The 18,318-nt window shown below is 27.5% G+C and overlaps 6 protein-coding genes across 6 annotated transcripts; 3 read left to right on the top strand and 3 right to left on the bottom strand.

The window, feature by feature from the left end:
- Window positions 1-419: 419 nt before the first annotated feature.
- GO595_003304 (uncharacterized protein) lies at window positions 420-1,262 on the top strand (the record flags this gene model as incomplete). Its single annotated transcript, XM_067916310.1, has 1 exon — window positions 420-1,262. The coding sequence occupies one exon, from the start codon at window positions 420-422 to the stop codon at window positions 1,260-1,262; it is 843 nt and encodes a 280-aa protein (XP_067777105.1).
- A 547-nt stretch (window positions 1,263-1,809) lies between these two features.
- Window positions 1,810-3,384, bottom strand: GO595_003303 (Nucleolar GTP-binding protein 2; the record flags this gene model as incomplete). The annotated part of the gene is made up of 1 exon (XM_067916309.1): window positions 1,810-3,384. The coding sequence occupies one exon, from the start codon at window positions 3,382-3,384 to the stop codon at window positions 1,810-1,812; it is 1,575 nt and encodes a 524-aa protein (XP_067777104.1).
- A 1,166-nt stretch (window positions 3,385-4,550) lies between these two features.
- GO595_003302 (TKL family protein kinase) lies at window positions 4,551-5,456 on the top strand (the record flags this gene model as incomplete). Its single annotated transcript, XM_067916308.1, has 1 exon — window positions 4,551-5,456. One exon carries the CDS (start codon window positions 4,551-4,553, stop codon window positions 5,454-5,456), a length of 906 nt encoding a protein of 301 aa, XP_067777103.1.
- A 9,081-nt stretch (window positions 5,457-14,537) lies between these two features.
- Window positions 14,538-15,218, top strand: GO595_003301 (14-3-3 protein; the record flags this gene model as incomplete). Its single annotated transcript, XM_067916307.1, has 1 exon — window positions 14,538-15,218. The coding sequence occupies one exon, from the start codon at window positions 14,538-14,540 to the stop codon at window positions 15,216-15,218; it is 681 nt and encodes a 226-aa protein (XP_067777102.1).
- A 206-nt stretch (window positions 15,219-15,424) lies between these two features.
- Window positions 15,425-16,057, bottom strand: GO595_003300 (pre-mRNA-splicing factor CWC25-like; the record flags this gene model as incomplete). The annotated part of the gene is made up of 1 exon (XM_067916306.1): window positions 15,425-16,057. The coding sequence occupies one exon, from the start codon at window positions 16,055-16,057 to the stop codon at window positions 15,425-15,427; it is 633 nt and encodes a 210-aa protein (XP_067777101.1).
- Window positions 16,058-16,135: 78 nt separating this feature from the next.
- GO595_003299 (Vesicle transport v-SNARE protein) lies at window positions 16,136-16,714 on the bottom strand (the record flags this gene model as incomplete). Its single annotated transcript, XM_067916305.1, has 1 exon — window positions 16,136-16,714. The coding sequence occupies one exon, from the start codon at window positions 16,712-16,714 to the stop codon at window positions 16,136-16,138; it is 579 nt and encodes a 192-aa protein (XP_067777100.1).
- Between the last annotated feature and the right edge of the window lie 1,604 nt (window positions 16,715-18,318).

Here is an 18,318-nt window from a genome sequence, read left to right as displayed (position 1 = left end):
ACATCAGAAAAAATAGATTGAATAGGAGTTCCAAGGGGATCGCGCTTTGGTCCTTGCTCTGTTATTAATTTTTTTATATCTGATATTAGAAGAATTGTGAGTAAAATGTTTTCTTTATCCTTTGGCAAATTTCTTGCAATTTCTAATAATTTTGAGGCTTTCGTTTCTTGGCGATATAATAGTAGTGTCAAACCAATTTTTTCGGCATGATCAAAACCATTCAATCCTTGAGGAACAGTTAAAAATAATTTAGAAATTGCTCGTTTGTTAAGTGAACCTTGTAAATTATTTTTGGTAATTATTTCTGTGAGTTTCGCTATATTAGACACGAAACTCATAATTTGATTTTTCTTCTGATGATTTGAATTATGTAAACAATTGAAATGAAATTATAAACGGACTGATATGTCACTTTTGTAATGTCAAAAAGGTTTAATCTTCTAATTTTAGGACCAGAAACAAGAATTGGGCAATCTATTATTAGAAAGATTAGTGATAATTTTCATTTTTTAAATGTTGCAGTTCCAACAGGAATATATAAAGAACAAACAGCACTTCCACCTTATCAAATTGCAATGAATTTTGTTAATGTTGATCAATTAGTTGATGATTTCTCATTAGCTGAAGTTGTTATCAGTTGTTCACCATTATATTCCACAGAAGTTATAAAAAATGCTGCTGTTTCTGCTGGTGCTAAGTTTATTGACGCTTGTTATTCCTATCCACAAGCTGTCATTGAGGCAGCATGTCATAGACTTCCGTTTCACCCTACCATGATGGAAGCTAGTCAGTCAGCTTCTGGTTGTAGTATTTCCGATTTTTGGATAATCTCACATCAGCTTACTATTCTTCCATTTCCTCATTGCCGCAATGGGAAGTGGGTTATTGAGCAAGGAACAGTCTCATTAGAAGATATCAGTGTTCCTCATCATTTTGAATTTTCTGGCAAATTCTATGCAATTCTCTTCTGGCTCATATCACTTTTCTTCCGTTTTATTTTCCCATTCTTTCATTTGCGTAAGCCTTACACATCCACAAGCAGATGGAAGTTTAGTGGCAAAACATTGGAGCATCACAAAGAGTATCAGTTCAAAGCAATGGCCGAAGGCGTCGACGCGGAGCTATTGCGGCCGGAGCTCGCGTTCCTAAAGGCGCTCGATGCGCTTGGCATAGAGAGAAGTGAGTCGAGGAATTGGGGATGCTGCAGTAAGCTGAAAGTGAAACTTACGGAATATACAGCGACAACAAAAGATCAAATATAATAATAAAAATCCTTTCTATTGTATAAGAAATAAATAATTGAATTTGATATGTTAACTTCTGCTTAAAATATTTTTTAAAAATAGTTTCTTCATTGTATATATTCATAATGGAACTTATGCCTTATTAGAAAATTCTAATAGAGAAACATTTAAAGAATATTTATCACAAAATGATAATGGAACTTATTCCTTATTTGAAAATTCTAATAGAGAAACATTTAAAGAATATTTATCACAAAATGATAATGGAACTTATTCCTTATTTGAAAATTCTAATAGAGAAACATTTAAAGAATATTTATCACAAAATGATAATGGAACTTATTCCTTATTTGGAAATTCTTCATTTGGTGAGAAAATTCTAATAGAGAAACATTTAAAGAATATTTATCACAAAATGATAATGGAACTTATACCTTATTTGGAAATTCTTCATTTGATGAGAAAATTCTAAAAGAGAAACATTTATTGATAAAAATGACTTATTACATTAAATAGATAAAACATTTATCTTTATTCAGAATCATATAATTACATTATAATAAAATCACTGGTCCTGAATGTAAAACTTCGACTTCACAGCTCCGACTTTCTTTGGCTTTTGCTTCTCTCTTTTCTTTGGTTCTGCTTGTAGCAGTTCGTCGTCGTCCGAAGGCGCTGGCGCTGGGTAATTTGCCTCTTCCTCCTTCTCCAGTTGTTCCTCCATTTTGTTTTGTTCCATTTCCTCTGCATCGTCTTCAACTTCGACTTCATCAATTTGGTCAAATTCAACTGTTCGTTGTAACATGTTAAGATCTGCTCGTTCGACTTTAACTCCGTGTTGTCTTTCTAATGGATTCTCAATGTCCTTTGAGTGTACAAGCACAAACCATGGCAATTTACCGCGTTGGAAATCACGTATGAGTTGTATTGATGCTTCATGAACATCTGGTTTACCACCTTTTCCAAGTCGACCCAAACGACGTGCTACCTTCTCAAGGAGATCATCTGGGCCATCAAAGGGTTCAATTCCATAGGTACGTTGAAGATATTGTGGTCGAACTCGATCTACGATATATTGGATATAATGCTCAGGTTCAACAATTCTTTCTGTACGTGTAACACCTCTAAGGATTCTTTCTGCATCAGTAACATCTTCAGGATAAACATGTCCGGGACAATCGATCAAATATATCTTACGTGACAACGCTATATAACGCCATACCTTTGTCTCACCTGCAATAGGTGCGACAGGACATACATTATCGCGTTTAAGAGAGTTGATGACCGATGACTTCCCTACATTGGGGTACCCCACAAAACCGACACACAAATGCGCGTGGTTACTGTGTAAAGTTTGGAATTGTCGGAGCAGCGCTATAAGCTGATCGTTACCGAATGCCTTTGTTGTTGACGCACGAAATGCAAGCGTAGGACGTTCACGTGTTAGACGACGAATTGCTTTCTCTACAACCCATCTTGGAACAAGGTCACATTTGTTAATAAGAAATATAAGATGTTTGTGTGGTGTTTCTTTGGCCATAAATTCTTCAAGCTTACGTGATCGTGTACCTAATGGATCACGTGCGTCAAGTACTTCAATGATTACATCAGATGAATCAATAACTTTATAAACTTCTCCAAGAACACGTTTTGTTTGACCCATTTCAATATTGCCTGTTTTACTCGCTTCTTTCATCTTCTTGATTGCAAAGTTTTCTTCTTGGTCTGCAGCATCAAGCATGAGTGAATGAAGATCAAGTTTTGGAAGGTTAGGTTTACGACGAGTTGCTTTTTTACCAAATGTGTCTTGGAAGCTTTCAGCTTTAAGGAGTGCAAATCTACGTTTTTCTTCTTCGTCATGAACTAATGATTTTGGAAGTTTCTTTTCATGGATAATAACTTGGAATTGATCGTTTTTGATTTCTTTATAAGCGTTCTGAAACGAGGCTAATTCTTCTTGAGTGATTGTTCGAGTATTTCCAAACCATTTCCTATTTGGCGCGATTTTTGCATCTGGAAGTTCTTTGGAAAGACGCCCATTGTTATTATACATCTTTAATAAATTTTCTTTTCGAAGGCTACGGGTGTAGTACCTCTTCTTTCCTCCTAAATGAATCTTAGGCTGATGAACTTGAGACATTCGAAGCTTATGGCTCTGATTTTATTTGAATAAAACCGTTCGTGTTTTTGTGAATAATTTGATCGTTTCTTGTTCGACCAAAGCAAAAAAATATTTGGAAAAATCAAAATTTTTTGCAACAAATGATTTAACCATTGACACCAAGACACATCGATTGGAAAACATAGCATCTTCAAATTAAACTTATTTTTGTAAAATCCAAATGAGTGTGGTGACCGTTAATTTTTGTCGTGTTGTTTTATTTGGACTATGTTCTTCTTTAATTATTTTCTTATAAAGCTCCAAATCACTCTTTGGTATTTTTTCATAATTTTCTAAAAAGGCATCACAAAATATACCATATTTCTTCATTATAATGTATTTTTGCAAAATAATATGAGTCAATGTTTTTAATAGAATTAATTAAATTTCTTTCAATCCTTTCTTGCAAGAACATAATAAGATTCTTCATAATATAATTTAATGGTATTATGTCAAAAAAGATTAATTATCGATGGATATATAATTTTTTTTTTTCTTCCACTTGTATTAGCTACTGAATCAATAAAGTAACTTACAAACCTGTGATAAAAGTTGAAATGTTGGCTGAACAGAAAATTCAATATTTTTTTTTAAATAAATCAAAAAATTCTATATTAAATATAATTCTTTCAAGATCTAAAAGTGTTTGATGTCTTCTTTCATTATGTTTTACAATGACAGCTTGAGGTTTTCAGCTAAGTATCAATTACATATTTGAAAATGTCAAATTTTGAAAATGAAATAAAAGATTACATTCACACCCATTGTTTTTATTTCACAATAGCCAAATATTTCGGTTATGTAAGGAACCTTTGCATAACATCTCTGACAATTTCAATTTTTTCTCAAGAGACTTCTAACAAAAAATCGAAATAATAATTACACCACCGATACGCGTAAACTATACAAAAACATGAAGGTCAAAACCGCAAAAACGTTCAATTTTTGGGATTTCCCCAAAATTATAAAAATAATGATAAACAATTTTCAAGAAAGGTAGAACCGTGTATATCGAGCATACTATTATCCAAATTATAAGGTAATAACATCATTTTATGATAGGATATCTTTATTTTACCCGACCCTCAAAAAATAAACGGTTTAATCACCGGTAACGAAAATAATTATTCAAAAATTTTAAAAATATGAACAGTGGTGGTGCCGTCAATATTGATGATTTTTCTTTCCTTAAAGAACTTGGTCGAGGTGGATGTGGTGAAGTTTGGCTTGGAGTTCACAAACCAACAGGAACTCAAGTTGCAATTAAAAAACTTTTTGTTGATCCTCAAATCCCTGTTGTTTTCGAGCATTACAGGAGGGAAGTAGAAATCCTTGCAAAATGCAAATTTCCATGCGTTTTACATCTTTTCGGGTACACATTAAATCAACCCTTATGCATTATCACGCCATATATAACAGGTGGATCATTATTTGATCATTTAGTCAAACGTTCAGTATATCCACCTCTTGATGGTACACAAAAGACAATCATTGCAATGGGAATCACATATGCTATGATGCGACTTCACGACCTCAACATTATCCACCGTGATCTTAAGTCAATGAATGTTCTTCTTGATGAAAATCTTTTACCAGTCGTTTGTGATTTCGGAATCTCAAAAGTTGTAGGCGAATCACCGACACAGATGACAGTTTCCATTGGTACACCACACTGGATGGCACCGGAGCAGTTCAAAAGCAACGATTATGATGGGAAAGTCGATGTTTACTCATTTGCCATGTTATTGTACGAAATGCTCACAGAAAAACTCCCATTCACTGGAAAGAACTTTCACCAGGTAGCATATGCAGTTGTTGAGAAAGGAGAACGTCCACACCTTCCACGTCATGGAAACAGTTCGATTTCAAGTCTCATTAAAACTTGTTGGAACCAAAACCCCAAAAAAAGGCCAACATTCAGAGAAATATTTTACTTGTTCCTTGAAGGAAAGGTGAAATGGGATGGAACAAACCATAAAAGTGTGAAAAAATTTTCATATTGTTTGATGGAGGCCGATAAAGAATACAGAGGATTGACAAAGTCAAAATAATGTCAACGATACGAGTAAACTTTAGATATTTGTGAGACAAACAGATTTTTTCATTCAAAATATTTTTGACATTCTCTGAAACTTATTGACAATCATCAAGAAGAAAAAATCATTTAAAGGCATTAGTAAGATATTTAAAAATAGCAGCAGTGCTATAAAATATGGATCTGAATAATATTCGATGTTAATTCTACTTGTTAAGTGAATGAAAATAAAATCATGTACAAAAGAAATTAAACTAAAATACAGCTAATAAATGTATTGGAAACTCCCAAGTTGTGCCCAAGAATATTTCAATAAATTCGAAACTGAAGTGCATATTTTGCAATGATATTTTATAAAGCAAGAGCTTTTGATATTTGTTAATGACTTTATATTTACCTTAATGAAATTTATTATTTTTTACTTTTAAAATCCTTTTCTTTATTGAAATTCCAGTGCCAAATGAATATCTTCATTCCCATTTTCAAAAAATTTTGGTAAAATATAACCGTCACTTCCACCTAACAAAATTTTTATTTAAAAAATCCATGAATCGGCTAATTTCTAACATTTTAACATCATTGCTTAATGAGTACATTGAACCGATTCGTGGATGCCAACTTGGTGTAGCAATATGGAGTGGGAATGTACAACTTCAAGATGTAGAAATCAAATCTTCAGCTCTTGTCAAGCATGGGATTCCAATCAAAATCACTAAAGGCATCATCAAGACAGTGTCTCTTCATTTACCATGGAAATCAATAAAATCAGAATCATGTATTGTAAATATCAATGGTGTTTATATTATCGCACATTTTGATTCATCAATTATTACTCAGCAACCCAACAAAGAATCTGTATTAGATGAACTGGAGCAAGCCTTTAAAGAAAACAACACGAATACAAAAAGATTTCGAAATGGAATCAGAACCATAATTGTAGACAATCTAATTTTCCGCATTCAAAATGTTCATATTAGAATTGAATATTCACATAACAATCATTTTTTTTCGATTGGTATTTTATTACATAAATTTAAAAAATATTCAATTGATCAAAATGGAAAGAAAACATTTAATAATTCGACAACCAATGTCACAACCAATTATAAGCTCATTGCGAAAGGCTTAAACATATATATGGATTCTGATCCTATAAATTATGATTTAGATATGCTTCAACAAGAATCGAATCATTTATATATAATTCGAAATTTTTCATTTAATTCCACAATCAAAACCAATAAAACCGAAGGTAAAATGCACAAAGAAATTAGTATTGATATTGCAAATCTTGATATTACATTAAATCATAATCAATACATTGGAATTTTAGAAATACAAAAGCGTCAAATAATGGAACAATTAAAACAACGATATTATATATGTGGAAAACCTGAACATTTACCTAAAAAAACAGATCAACATTCATCAATTCTTTGGTGGCAATATATTCATAAATGTACAATTGAGAAAAGATATCCAAATCGAATTAATGTTAATGAAGTTATAACAATGTTAAAATATCGAACAATATATTATCAATTTTGGAAAATTAAAAAAGAAATGTCAGCAGAAGAGTTTAAGAATTCATATAATTATTTACCTTTCCAAAGTATTGAAAGATCAATTGACTTAAATACTATTTTAATTTTAAGGGATTATTCGGAATATAAATTATCGAAAGAAAAGAAACAACATGTGTTTGATTTAGATGATATAAATACTATTGTGAAAATATCCGATAATTATGAGTTGAAATCTTCTTTAACAATAATAAATTTTGATAAAATTAATTTGGATTTGTATAAAGATAACAATAAAATAATATCTTTAAATATGAATAAATTAATTGGAATATTAAAAACTATTGAAGAAAATACTTCGATTTCTTTTATATATAATAATTTAAAGATTTCTAATTTGAATAATGTTATTTTGGAACAAAATAATATAATCGATAATAATGGATTTGTCATCGAATATAGATTTAATGAGAAAATTTTATCTGTAATTGGAAACGCTTCTGTTTTCTCATTAGATATAAACATTATGCAAAAATTAAAAGAATTTTTTGATCAAGAAACTTTTAGTAAGAAAATTAAAGATAAACAAAATACAAAATTTCCTTTTAAAGTTTCTGTTCATCTTTGTAATCAAAAAATTCAAGTTGAAAATTTCCCTTTAACTTTTAATATTGAAACATTTTTAGTGAATGAAAATAATAGTAATGAATTAGAATTAAATTTAAATAATTTATCAATTTTGTTTAATGATTCGATAATTTGTTCAAATATAAATTCAAAATTATATGTTGATATAAATAACGAAATTAAAATAAATTTAAATGTACCGAATATGAATATTATTTTAGAAAGAGATTTTTATTTAGAAATATATAAATTTTTAAACAATTCACCTAAAACGACTAATAATAAATCAATGAATGATTTTATATTTAATATAGAAATAGAAAATATTTTGTTAAATATAAATAACCAAATAATTTCATTGTTTAACTTCGATGCTAAAATACGTAAATTAGCAAATCAAACAAATGTTTGTTTTTTAGTCCAAAAAATAAATTGTATAAATGATAAAAATGAATTATTAATTGAATTTAATGAAAGTAATTTATATATATTTTCTTCTGATGATAAAAACTTATATAAAATTTGTTCGAATAATCCAATAATAGGAATTGATTTCGATTTTATTTTTAAAATTCTTGAGTTTATTAAAATTGAAAAAATTAATGAAAATATAAATCAAAATTCTAAAATAAATCAATTTGAAATTGATTTAATATCACCGAAAATACAAATAATTTTACCAACAGAAACAAACTCAATAAAACTTAACACGAATTTTAATAAAATATTTATGAAAGATTCGAAAATATTGTTTACAAATTTCATTGCGTCATTTGATAATGATATAATTTCAAGTCCAACTGATTTCGAAATCTTTTTACAAGAAAACAAAGAAATTAAAATGAATATTAACACATTTATTGCGAAAATTAATTCGAAACAATTTCGAATATTAATTGAAGCAGTAAATTATATTATTTATAATATGAAAGAAATATTTCCAAAACAAAATAAAGAAAAAAGTTTAACATTTTATGTAACATTACCAAATATTAATATATTTCTTGAGAATGATTTCGAAGTTAAACTTCAAACATTAACTTTTGTGATTACTAATGAAGAAAATACACTTAAAGTTGATTATACTAATATAAAAGATTTGATTTTATTAAAGAATTTTGTTGAGTTTAATGATCTTGAAATGAAACAAAATGGTAACGATGTAAAAGTTTGGATTAATTATTCACCGGAATTATATTTTCATGAATCCACAACACATCGAATATATAAATTTTTCTTAAATAAAATCCCAAAAATAATTAAATATAAACCAAAAGAAATCAAAACTACAAAAGTAAAAATATATTTAAATAAAAAAGTTTCAGCGATTTTATTAAATGATAATCAATTTTTCGGTACTTTTAATTCTAATAAAACAAAAATTTTAGTTAAAATATCTGTTGACGTTGAATATTTCGGAATAACATTTTATAACCCGATAATTTCAACTAATAAATTTTCTTCTTTAATCTTCGCTAATACAAACAATGATACGAAATTAACATTTTCTTTAATAAAAGATCAAATTGAATTAACTTCAGATTATCTTTTTATATCATTTTATTATCCATATTTAATGGACATTATAAAATATTTTAAAAAGATTATAACGTTAGATGAAATCTTCGAATATTCTCCAATTGAAATTAAACTTTATAAATATACTTTAAACATTCAAAAATTAATAATTCAAATGTTATCATTCGATGAAAGTTTCCAATCAAATGGAATATATTTCGAAATTTCATCTTTTTCATTTCAAACAATGTATTCATTAATAAAGTTTTCGATTAATAGTGATATAATAAATATTTTTGATATAAATAAAAATAAATTTGGTAATATATCAAATGTTGATATTACAATGGAATTTGACATTAAAAACACAATTCCGAAATTAGCAGAAGGTTTTGATGAAAGCATTTTGGATAACTTTAAGAATAATAATAAGAATTATTTACATACAATAAAACTTTTAATTAGTATTCCACAAATTAATTTCATATATGGGAATAAACAAAATTTGGAATTTCTTAACTCAATTAAGTTTTTATTTGATTTGTCTAAATATAGAACTGCATTTCCATTAAAATTGGATTGTTTCGTTGAAGTAAATAAAGGAAATATAACATTTTCTTCATTTACTGATTTAACTGTTTCATTAATAAAATATCATTTAAATAATAATACTCATGAAATAAATATTAATAAAATTTGTATGGATTCATATCCAAATTTATTATCTTTAAAAGAAGATAATAATTTTATTACTATAAAAGCTACAAAAGAACAAATTGATGTACATGTAAAAGAGATAATTATATTAATGGAATTTGAAATTATTCGAAAAATTATATTAATTTTAATGAATTCTGCATTTGTGAAATTTGAATATTCACCGAAAACAGCAAAAAAGCCAAAAATAAATTTGGAATTACTTAAAATTAAAACATTAATTCATTATCATAATATCTTTTTAAGTCTTTTATTTAATTGTAATTTAATTCGTGAAAACACTAAATTCGAAATCGAATGTTATGGAATTAATTCCAAATTTTATGATCAAAACATTTCGAAATTTTTCCCATCGATTTTAGAGAATTTTAATTTCCATATTTTATTAAATCTAAATAATTTAATATCAATAACATCTAAATCATTTGAATTAAAACTTAGTTCGAAAGATATTTATTCATTTATTACATTATTTCATCATTATTATCCTAAACTTAAGAAAATGAAAAACAAATCAAAAAATAAAATGAAAATATTTCAAAACATAAAACTTAAAATTGATTCATTTCTAATTACATTATTTGAAGATAATCGATCAAATAAAAATGGTAAACCTTTAATCCGATTTAATATATCGAAAATTAAATATAACTCAATAAAATCGAAGTTTTTAATGAATCAATCAACTATAAGTTATTTTAATTATAATACAAATTATTGGGATTTAATTTTAGAGCCTTTTTCGATATATTCTAATGTATATCAATTCGAAAATAAATTCTTAATGAAAAACACAAAAATCGAAGCAATAAAAATAAATTTGTCACATAAATTTTTATATGATATGATACAAATATTTTCACATATTAATGATTATATAAATCAAGAAAATCAAATTTTACCTGAATTAATTATTGAAAACAATTCTGGAAAATCAACGATAATTCTTTTATCAAATAATAAAAAATTTGTGTTAAAAAATAATAAACAAATTTCTTTATCAAAAATGACCGAATTTATAATAGAAAATGAATCCGGAACATATAAAATTAATAATAATAACATCGATTTACAATTTCCGACATATTTATCATCAAGATTAAACATATCATCGATTCGAAAAGAACAAATTCAATATATTTATATTTCGTCATTTATATTATTTAATAATAAAACAAATATTTCATTAACTATTATGACAAATACAAATTATGTAATAAACTTAGAACCAAATCATTTAACTGCTTATCCTTATGATTTAGAAACATTTCAATCATTTAACTTTGGTAAATATACAAAAAACATACAAATAAATTCATTAAAAAAACAATCGATTATTTATAAGTTACCAAATACTTTAGGTTTAATTATAAGTTATGAATTTAATAAAGAAAAAGGTTCAACAATAATTACTATTAAGCCACCAATAGTATTTCATAATTTATTAGATAAAACAATAAAAATTAATATATTTAATGTTAAAATGAATTTTTTGCTTTCACAAAATGATGAAAAAGAAGTTTATATTGGTGATGAATTTGTACATTTTTCAATTGAATATAATAAAATTACATCGAAAGAAGGAAGATATTATTTAAATGATAATAAAATATTTCCAATTGAGTTTAAACGAAATTCCTTTCCTTTGTTAATAAAAGAAGAAAGCAAACAATATCATTTTTATATATATGGATCTTTATATGTACAAAATAATATAAATGTAAATATTATTTTGACATTAAAGAATTCGAATAATAAAAAATGGTTAATTAAAAAGAATAGTTCGAAAATTATTGGTGATTCATTTCATATCGAAAATAATAAATCTTTACTTTTATCTATAGAATGTAATAAATTTAAATCATCGAATTATTTAAATTCTTTCATTTCTGGTATTAATTCTTGTATATTATTAACTTCAAATCAATTTAAAGATTTATATTTTCCTTTACAATATTTAACGACATTTACTGGTATTAAAACTAGAACTTCAATAATACAATTTTCATATTTTTTAGTAATTAAAAATTCAACTTCTTCAAATATTTATTTGAAATCTAAATCATTAGAAAACGAAATTATATTTTGTTTTAAGCCTAACGAAGAAAAACCTATAAATTTAACGAATGAAATGTTTTTGTTTTTATTTTCTTTTGATGAAAACTTTAATGAATTCATCGAATTAGTTTTGGATTCACCAATACATTCGACATTTCAAATTAATAATAAAAACATTGAAATCGAAATTAAACAAAATAATAATTCAGCATTAATTGTTGAATTTATTGATGCGATTTTACCACAACCATTAATGATAACAAATTATTTGCAGTCGGATATAATAAAACTTGTTCAATGTGATATAATTATTCAACCAATGGTTACTACATTAATAAGTTTTAAAGATTTAAATAATCAATCCGAAATATTAATAGAAATCAATAATAAATCATATAAATTATCAATAACTCAACTTTTTACACCAATAAAATTTGATGATAATTTGTATATCGAATTAAAAATATTAGAAAATGGTTATAAATGTATATTTATATCGAATAATTCGAATAATATAATAAATAAAACATTTGAAATTGAAATTTCATTTCAAATTCCAATTTTAGAAATATCATTAATCGATAATCATATTAATGAATTATTATTATTAACATTAAAAGATATTAATTTCGAATTTCATCGTAATAATGAAATGGATAATTTTATATTTAACATAAATCAAATACAAATCGATGATATGAGTATATTACCACCAATTCCAGTTGTATTATTTAATAAAACGTTTCCATTTCTTTCATTATATATCATCACATTTACCAAAGCGCCTTTTTTAACAGCATTCCAAAGATTTTACTTACAAATGAGTGACATAACACTTTATTTAGATATTTCATTCATTAATGACATATTACAATTCTTTAAAACGATTTTACCGCAAAAAAATAATTTCGAAATTACCAAAAAAATTAATAAAAACTTAAATATATACTTCAATCAACTTAAAATCGAACAATTTACATTCGATATTACTATTAAAAGTCAAACAGGTCGACCACAAACTCAATCGAATGATCCATTATTATCATTGTTTGTTCCATCAATAACTAATGCACCATTAGTAATACCAATACAATACATTAATGAATTATTTACTACAACTGATTATATAATGAATAACATATTTAAACAAATAAAAAATATCATTTTCGCTCAATTACTTTCTATAATTGGACGTACTGACGCATTATCAGTATTAGGAATTGTTCCAGGAATATTCCATAACATTCAGTCATTATTAACAGGTAATATTAATGGTTATCATCAATTAATATTCCCAACAACTGAAGGAATTTTACGTTCTACTTCAAACTTATTTAGAAAAGTAACTTTCGATGAATCTGATCATCGATTATCATTTGGTGTGAATAGAACTATACCTCAAACAATTGGTGATGGCTTTATCTCATTAACAAATAATGTGTTCAATGGTTTAACTGGAATAATTACTAAGCCTATAACCGAATGTAAAAAAGATGGGCCAAAAGGTATCGTCTTAGGTTTAGCTAAAGGTTTTATTGGCGTTTTCACTTGTCCGATCTCCGGTATATTGGATGCTTCCGCAGGTGTAATCGGAGGAATTAAAAAAGTCGTTTCGGATGAGAAAGTTATAGCGCCAATAAGGTTAACAAGAACTTTCGAGTTAAATAGAATTGTGTCATATAATGAAAGAAGTGCAATAGCACAAAATGAAATTTGTAAGAAGGGTTTAATAGAAAACTTTTTGTTGTTTGTTGACGCAGAAAAGGAATGGAATCCATTCGCAATTACCGATAAACATTTTTGCATTTTTAATGATGATTGTAAGGTAAATGAAATATTCGGAATAGAGGAAATAGAAAACATTGCAGTGTACGAGAAAACTTTGGTGATGAAATTAAAAAATAGAAATGTCAATGTGTATTGCTCATCTGCTAAAATGACAAATCAGTGCGCAAAAATTATCCACTCAAAAATCGCTGCTATTTCTTTTTGTAAATAAAAATTGTTAATTAATAGAAATTGATTATTATATGAGATTTAAAAAAAAAAAAGATCTGCTGCACAAGCTTATGAACTGTTCAGTTAAATGAATGTTATACATTTGGGCATTTAAAAATTATTATTATCATTTGAAAAAAAAAGTTAAGATTAAGAATGTAGTCTCTTTGGCTTAGCGAGCCCATATTTTGTTCCCGAATGCCAGAGACATGTGTCCCCGATAAGTTTAGTTACAGAGCAGAACGAATCGCCTTGTGACCGTATCGGAAATGGCCGCACTTCGAAACAGAGCCTGTGAAATCAGAAAAAAGTCAATTAACGTTCGCCTTGTTCGCTTTTTTGCAAAACAAAAGATAATATTAAACATCAACAAAGAACAGTTGAGTGTTGTCAACAAATTATGAAGGTTCGTAAAAACATATATAAGCAATAAGAGTTGGAAAGAATATTTTTATATCTATTTTAATTCTTGTAGATTTGTTCAATTGTTCGATTGGACATTTCCATTGTTTCATATCACTTCACATGAAAGTTTTCAGAATTGTATTTTTAACAAAATTGAGCGTCAGCAATTGAATTCAAAATCTTGTTCAGAATTTCTGTCGTTTTCCAGAAACAAAAATATGGAGCAAAATATTCCCAGAGAAGACCTTTTCATGATAGCATCACTTGCATGTAATCAAGGATTACATGAACAAAGTATTAAATATATTCACAAAGCAATTGAACTTTCTCCTGTTTTAGATGAAAATCAACAAAATATATTGTTCACACCTTATAGGGAAATTGCTAAAAAATTGAGAAACACCATTAAGCAAATATCATCTGTATACTCAATGAAAGAAATCCAAACAGAATCTCAAGCGGTTGCTGTTCAAATTCTACAAAATGATTTATCATACCAACTTCTTGGAGTGTGTAATGAGATTTGTGCTATATTGAATGATCGGTTATTGCCGAATACTGAAAATCCTGTTGATAAAGCTGTTTATCATCTTGTAATTGGAGATTTCATGAGATTTGTTGGTGACCTCGTAATTCCAGAGTCAACGGAAGCAGCAGAAACATCACACGAAAACTATATGATCGCGAAATCTCTTGCTGAAACTCTTCCTATTGCGCATCCGGTCAGACTTACCATCGATCTAAACTTCAGCATTTTACTCAGTGATGTTCTGGGAAGGACTGCAGAAGCAATTGGACTTGCGCAAACCACATACAATTCAGCAATCTCAGCTCTCTCCACTTTAGATGAGAAGCAACAGTATGTTTCTCGTGAAATTCTTCAATTACTGAAAGATAATGCAACCGCATGGGCAAGCTCTTTGATCGCATAATTATGCATTCAATTAAAACGCATCTTTAATAATTTAATCATTAAAGGTGCGTTTTAGATATTTTCTAATTTTGGCTGTCCCATAGGTGTGTTAATTGAAGAATTAATGAGTTCAAAAAAAATGTGTTTTTGTATCGGTCTTTATTGAGATGTTTACACGCGTAAACAAAAGTGGCATGATACAGAATATGTATAACATTGTATAAATTAATAATCATCAATTGATGGACGGTGATGCCGATGGTGGTGATGAGAATGCCTGTGTCTGCTTTGTGGTGTAGGTGAAAAGTAAGGCTTTTCTTCAATTCTTGGTTCTTCTTTTTGTATTTGTGGTGGAGGATTTTCTGGGATTTTAGATAGTAAATTTTGAAGCGCTTCAGCTTCTTCTTTTTCTTTCTTTCGCTTAGCTATTATAGCTGTAAGTGGATCTTCACGTGTTTTTATATCTTCATCACCTTTAAGATGTTTGAACTCAGTTAATAGTTTAACACCTGGGATTCCATACTTTCGTAATTCGGCTTGATCAGGGTTTAACATAATTGAATCTGGCCTTCTACCTGCTAGAATATCTTCTGTTTTTACAATCTCTTCTTCTTCCCTTCTTTTAATAACAGGTGTTTTATAAAGGAATTCTAAGCGTGGTTGTTGTTTTGGGATTCTTCCTGAGGCCTCTTGAATTTTTCTAATATTTTCTAATTCACGTTCTTCTTCACGTTCTCTTCTGAGTTCGGCCATTCTTGTCTGTTCTTGAGAATATTTCTTTTCTGCTTCTGCAACCTTTCGGATATTTTCGATTCTACGAACGTGCCATTTCTTTTTGGAAAGAAACTTTAAAGCCATTTTTTAAAACCGTTTATTGATTTCGACCGTTAATTTACAAATTGGAAAAAAACTATAAAAAAGAAAGAGAAATTCTATTTAGAAAACCTTCATATATAAAATTAATAATATTGCAAGAACCAAAAGAACAACAATACCCCACATGATCATTTTGTTTTGCCTTTGAATGGCATGCATGCCATTAACAATACTGGATGAATTATGTACAGAGTTTCTAATGGCATCAACATTTTCCATTCCATGTAAGAGTTTTTCTCGTTGTTGGCTAAGGTTTGATAAAACTCCTTTTCCAATTTCAATAGATTCTTCACCATATTGTGCAGCTTTAGAGAGAGAGTAATCAACAGAAGCTGCTTTGTGAAGATCATAGTTATTTCCAAGAAGTTGTTGCCTATTAATTAGAGATTGAAATGAATCTTCTATTGATGCTATTTGTTCTTTAAGTTGCTGGTATCTCCTTTGAGCAGAAGCCCGATCATTTGTGGGAAGAAGAAATATTTCTCTTTGTAATTCTTCGGATGCAGACTTTGCATTATCCAATTTGGTTCGAGCTAACTCAATATTTCTTGGGTTATCTTTTATCTGTGAACTATTTATAAGGTTTCGTGCTTCTTCAAGACATGATTGAACATGCCCTTCATAAAAATCGAAAGACATCCAAGCTGCAACTAAACCGTTTAAAAGACCTTGAGGCGAACGTTTATTATCGGGTTGGGTAAAATCGGTTAAAAAAATCGAGTAATCAAAAACTTGAATTTTCTAAGCTTTATGTATATTTTGAAAAGAACCTAAAACTCTGAAATTTATTGAAAAACCGTTTTTCATTTTTTTTGTCAAATGCAAACAGAAGAAACCAAAAATACAAATCAAAACATTTTTAAACAAAATTTATTAATAGGAAAAATTATTTTCATGCTAGATGAGAATAACATTGATTCATCAGTTGAATCAATAATGAATTTTTTTGATCCTGTTTATCCAATTTCATTTAACTTTGTTATCAGTCATTTTTTATACTCATCATTTATTGCACAAATGAAAGATTTTAATATTTATATTTGTTTCATGAAAGGAATTAATGCCAAAGAAAAAGAATTGACTAATGACAAGTATAAACTTACTTCTACATTTTTACAATATATTTCTGATATGAAGACACAAGAATCAAATTATTTTATAGAAAAATTGTTTGAAGAAGAAAAAATTGATCCAAAATTTTTAAAAATTAGACAACCATTATATTTTGCGCACCATATAACAGGTGAAATTGGAACAATCGAAAATAGTTTTTATGATGAGTTCAATGAAAACATTGAAAATTTAAAAAAGAACGATTGGGAACTTCATAAGAAATTAATTGAAGAAGGACATAGTCCAAAAGAAATTGCTAAAATCATTCGATATGATAAAATCGAAAAACTTCAAGAAATATCATCACAAACAAATTTTGATTATAATCAAACAATAAAACCATCACTTTATGAAAGATGTTCATATATTAATCAAGAAAATATTACATTAATTGATTATGCAGCATTTTTTGGATCATTTAAATGTTTTAAGTATTTACTTATGAATGGAGCAAAATTAGATAAAACAGGTAAATATGCAGTTGCAGGCGGAAATGAAGAAATTGTTCATTTATGTGAACAGAATCATTCATCATTTGAAGGTGCGTATAAAGCAGCAATTATATTCCATCGAAGCAATATTTTTAAATATATATTTGAAAATCAAATTGAAGAAATCAAGGACGTAGAATTTTTGGAAAATTTAGGAAAGGAATGTGTCCAGCTTTGTAATTATGAAATTTTTTTATTTTTGGAAAAATTAGGAATAACAATCACAAATCAAATTATCGAAGAAGCAGTGTATAATGGAGATTTGCTTTTAGTTAAACATTTTCAAATCCCAAAGGTTTCGATAGCTTTATCAGCATTTAAGGGAAACATTGAACTTATATCTTATATACTTAATCAAGGGATTAATGTAAATGAAAAAAGATTTTAATTGTTTTGTTTGATGATGTATCATATCAATTTTTGGTGTTTTTTATCTTCATTTACAACAGCACTTCATGTTTCATCATTATATGGTCATAAAGAAGTAGTAAAATTACTTCTCGAACAAAAGGGGATTGATATTAATGCTCAAGATATTAATTTATTTTATTTAATATTTGTTTTTTTAAGTTAAAGATTCATATAAATATTTGGGGTTTTTATGAATGATATATGACAGCACTTAGTTTAGCATCCTTA

This window comes from Histomonas meleagridis (assembly GCF_020186115.1).
Source record: "Histomonas meleagridis strain 2922-C6/04-10x chromosome Unknown contig_20, whole genome shotgun sequence".
Taxonomy (NCBI): Eukaryota; Parabasalia; order Tritrichomonadida; family Dientamoebidae; genus Histomonas; species Histomonas meleagridis.
The sequence above is the reverse complement of the archived record's forward strand: the minus strand, read 5'-3'. Positions and strand labels throughout refer to the sequence as shown.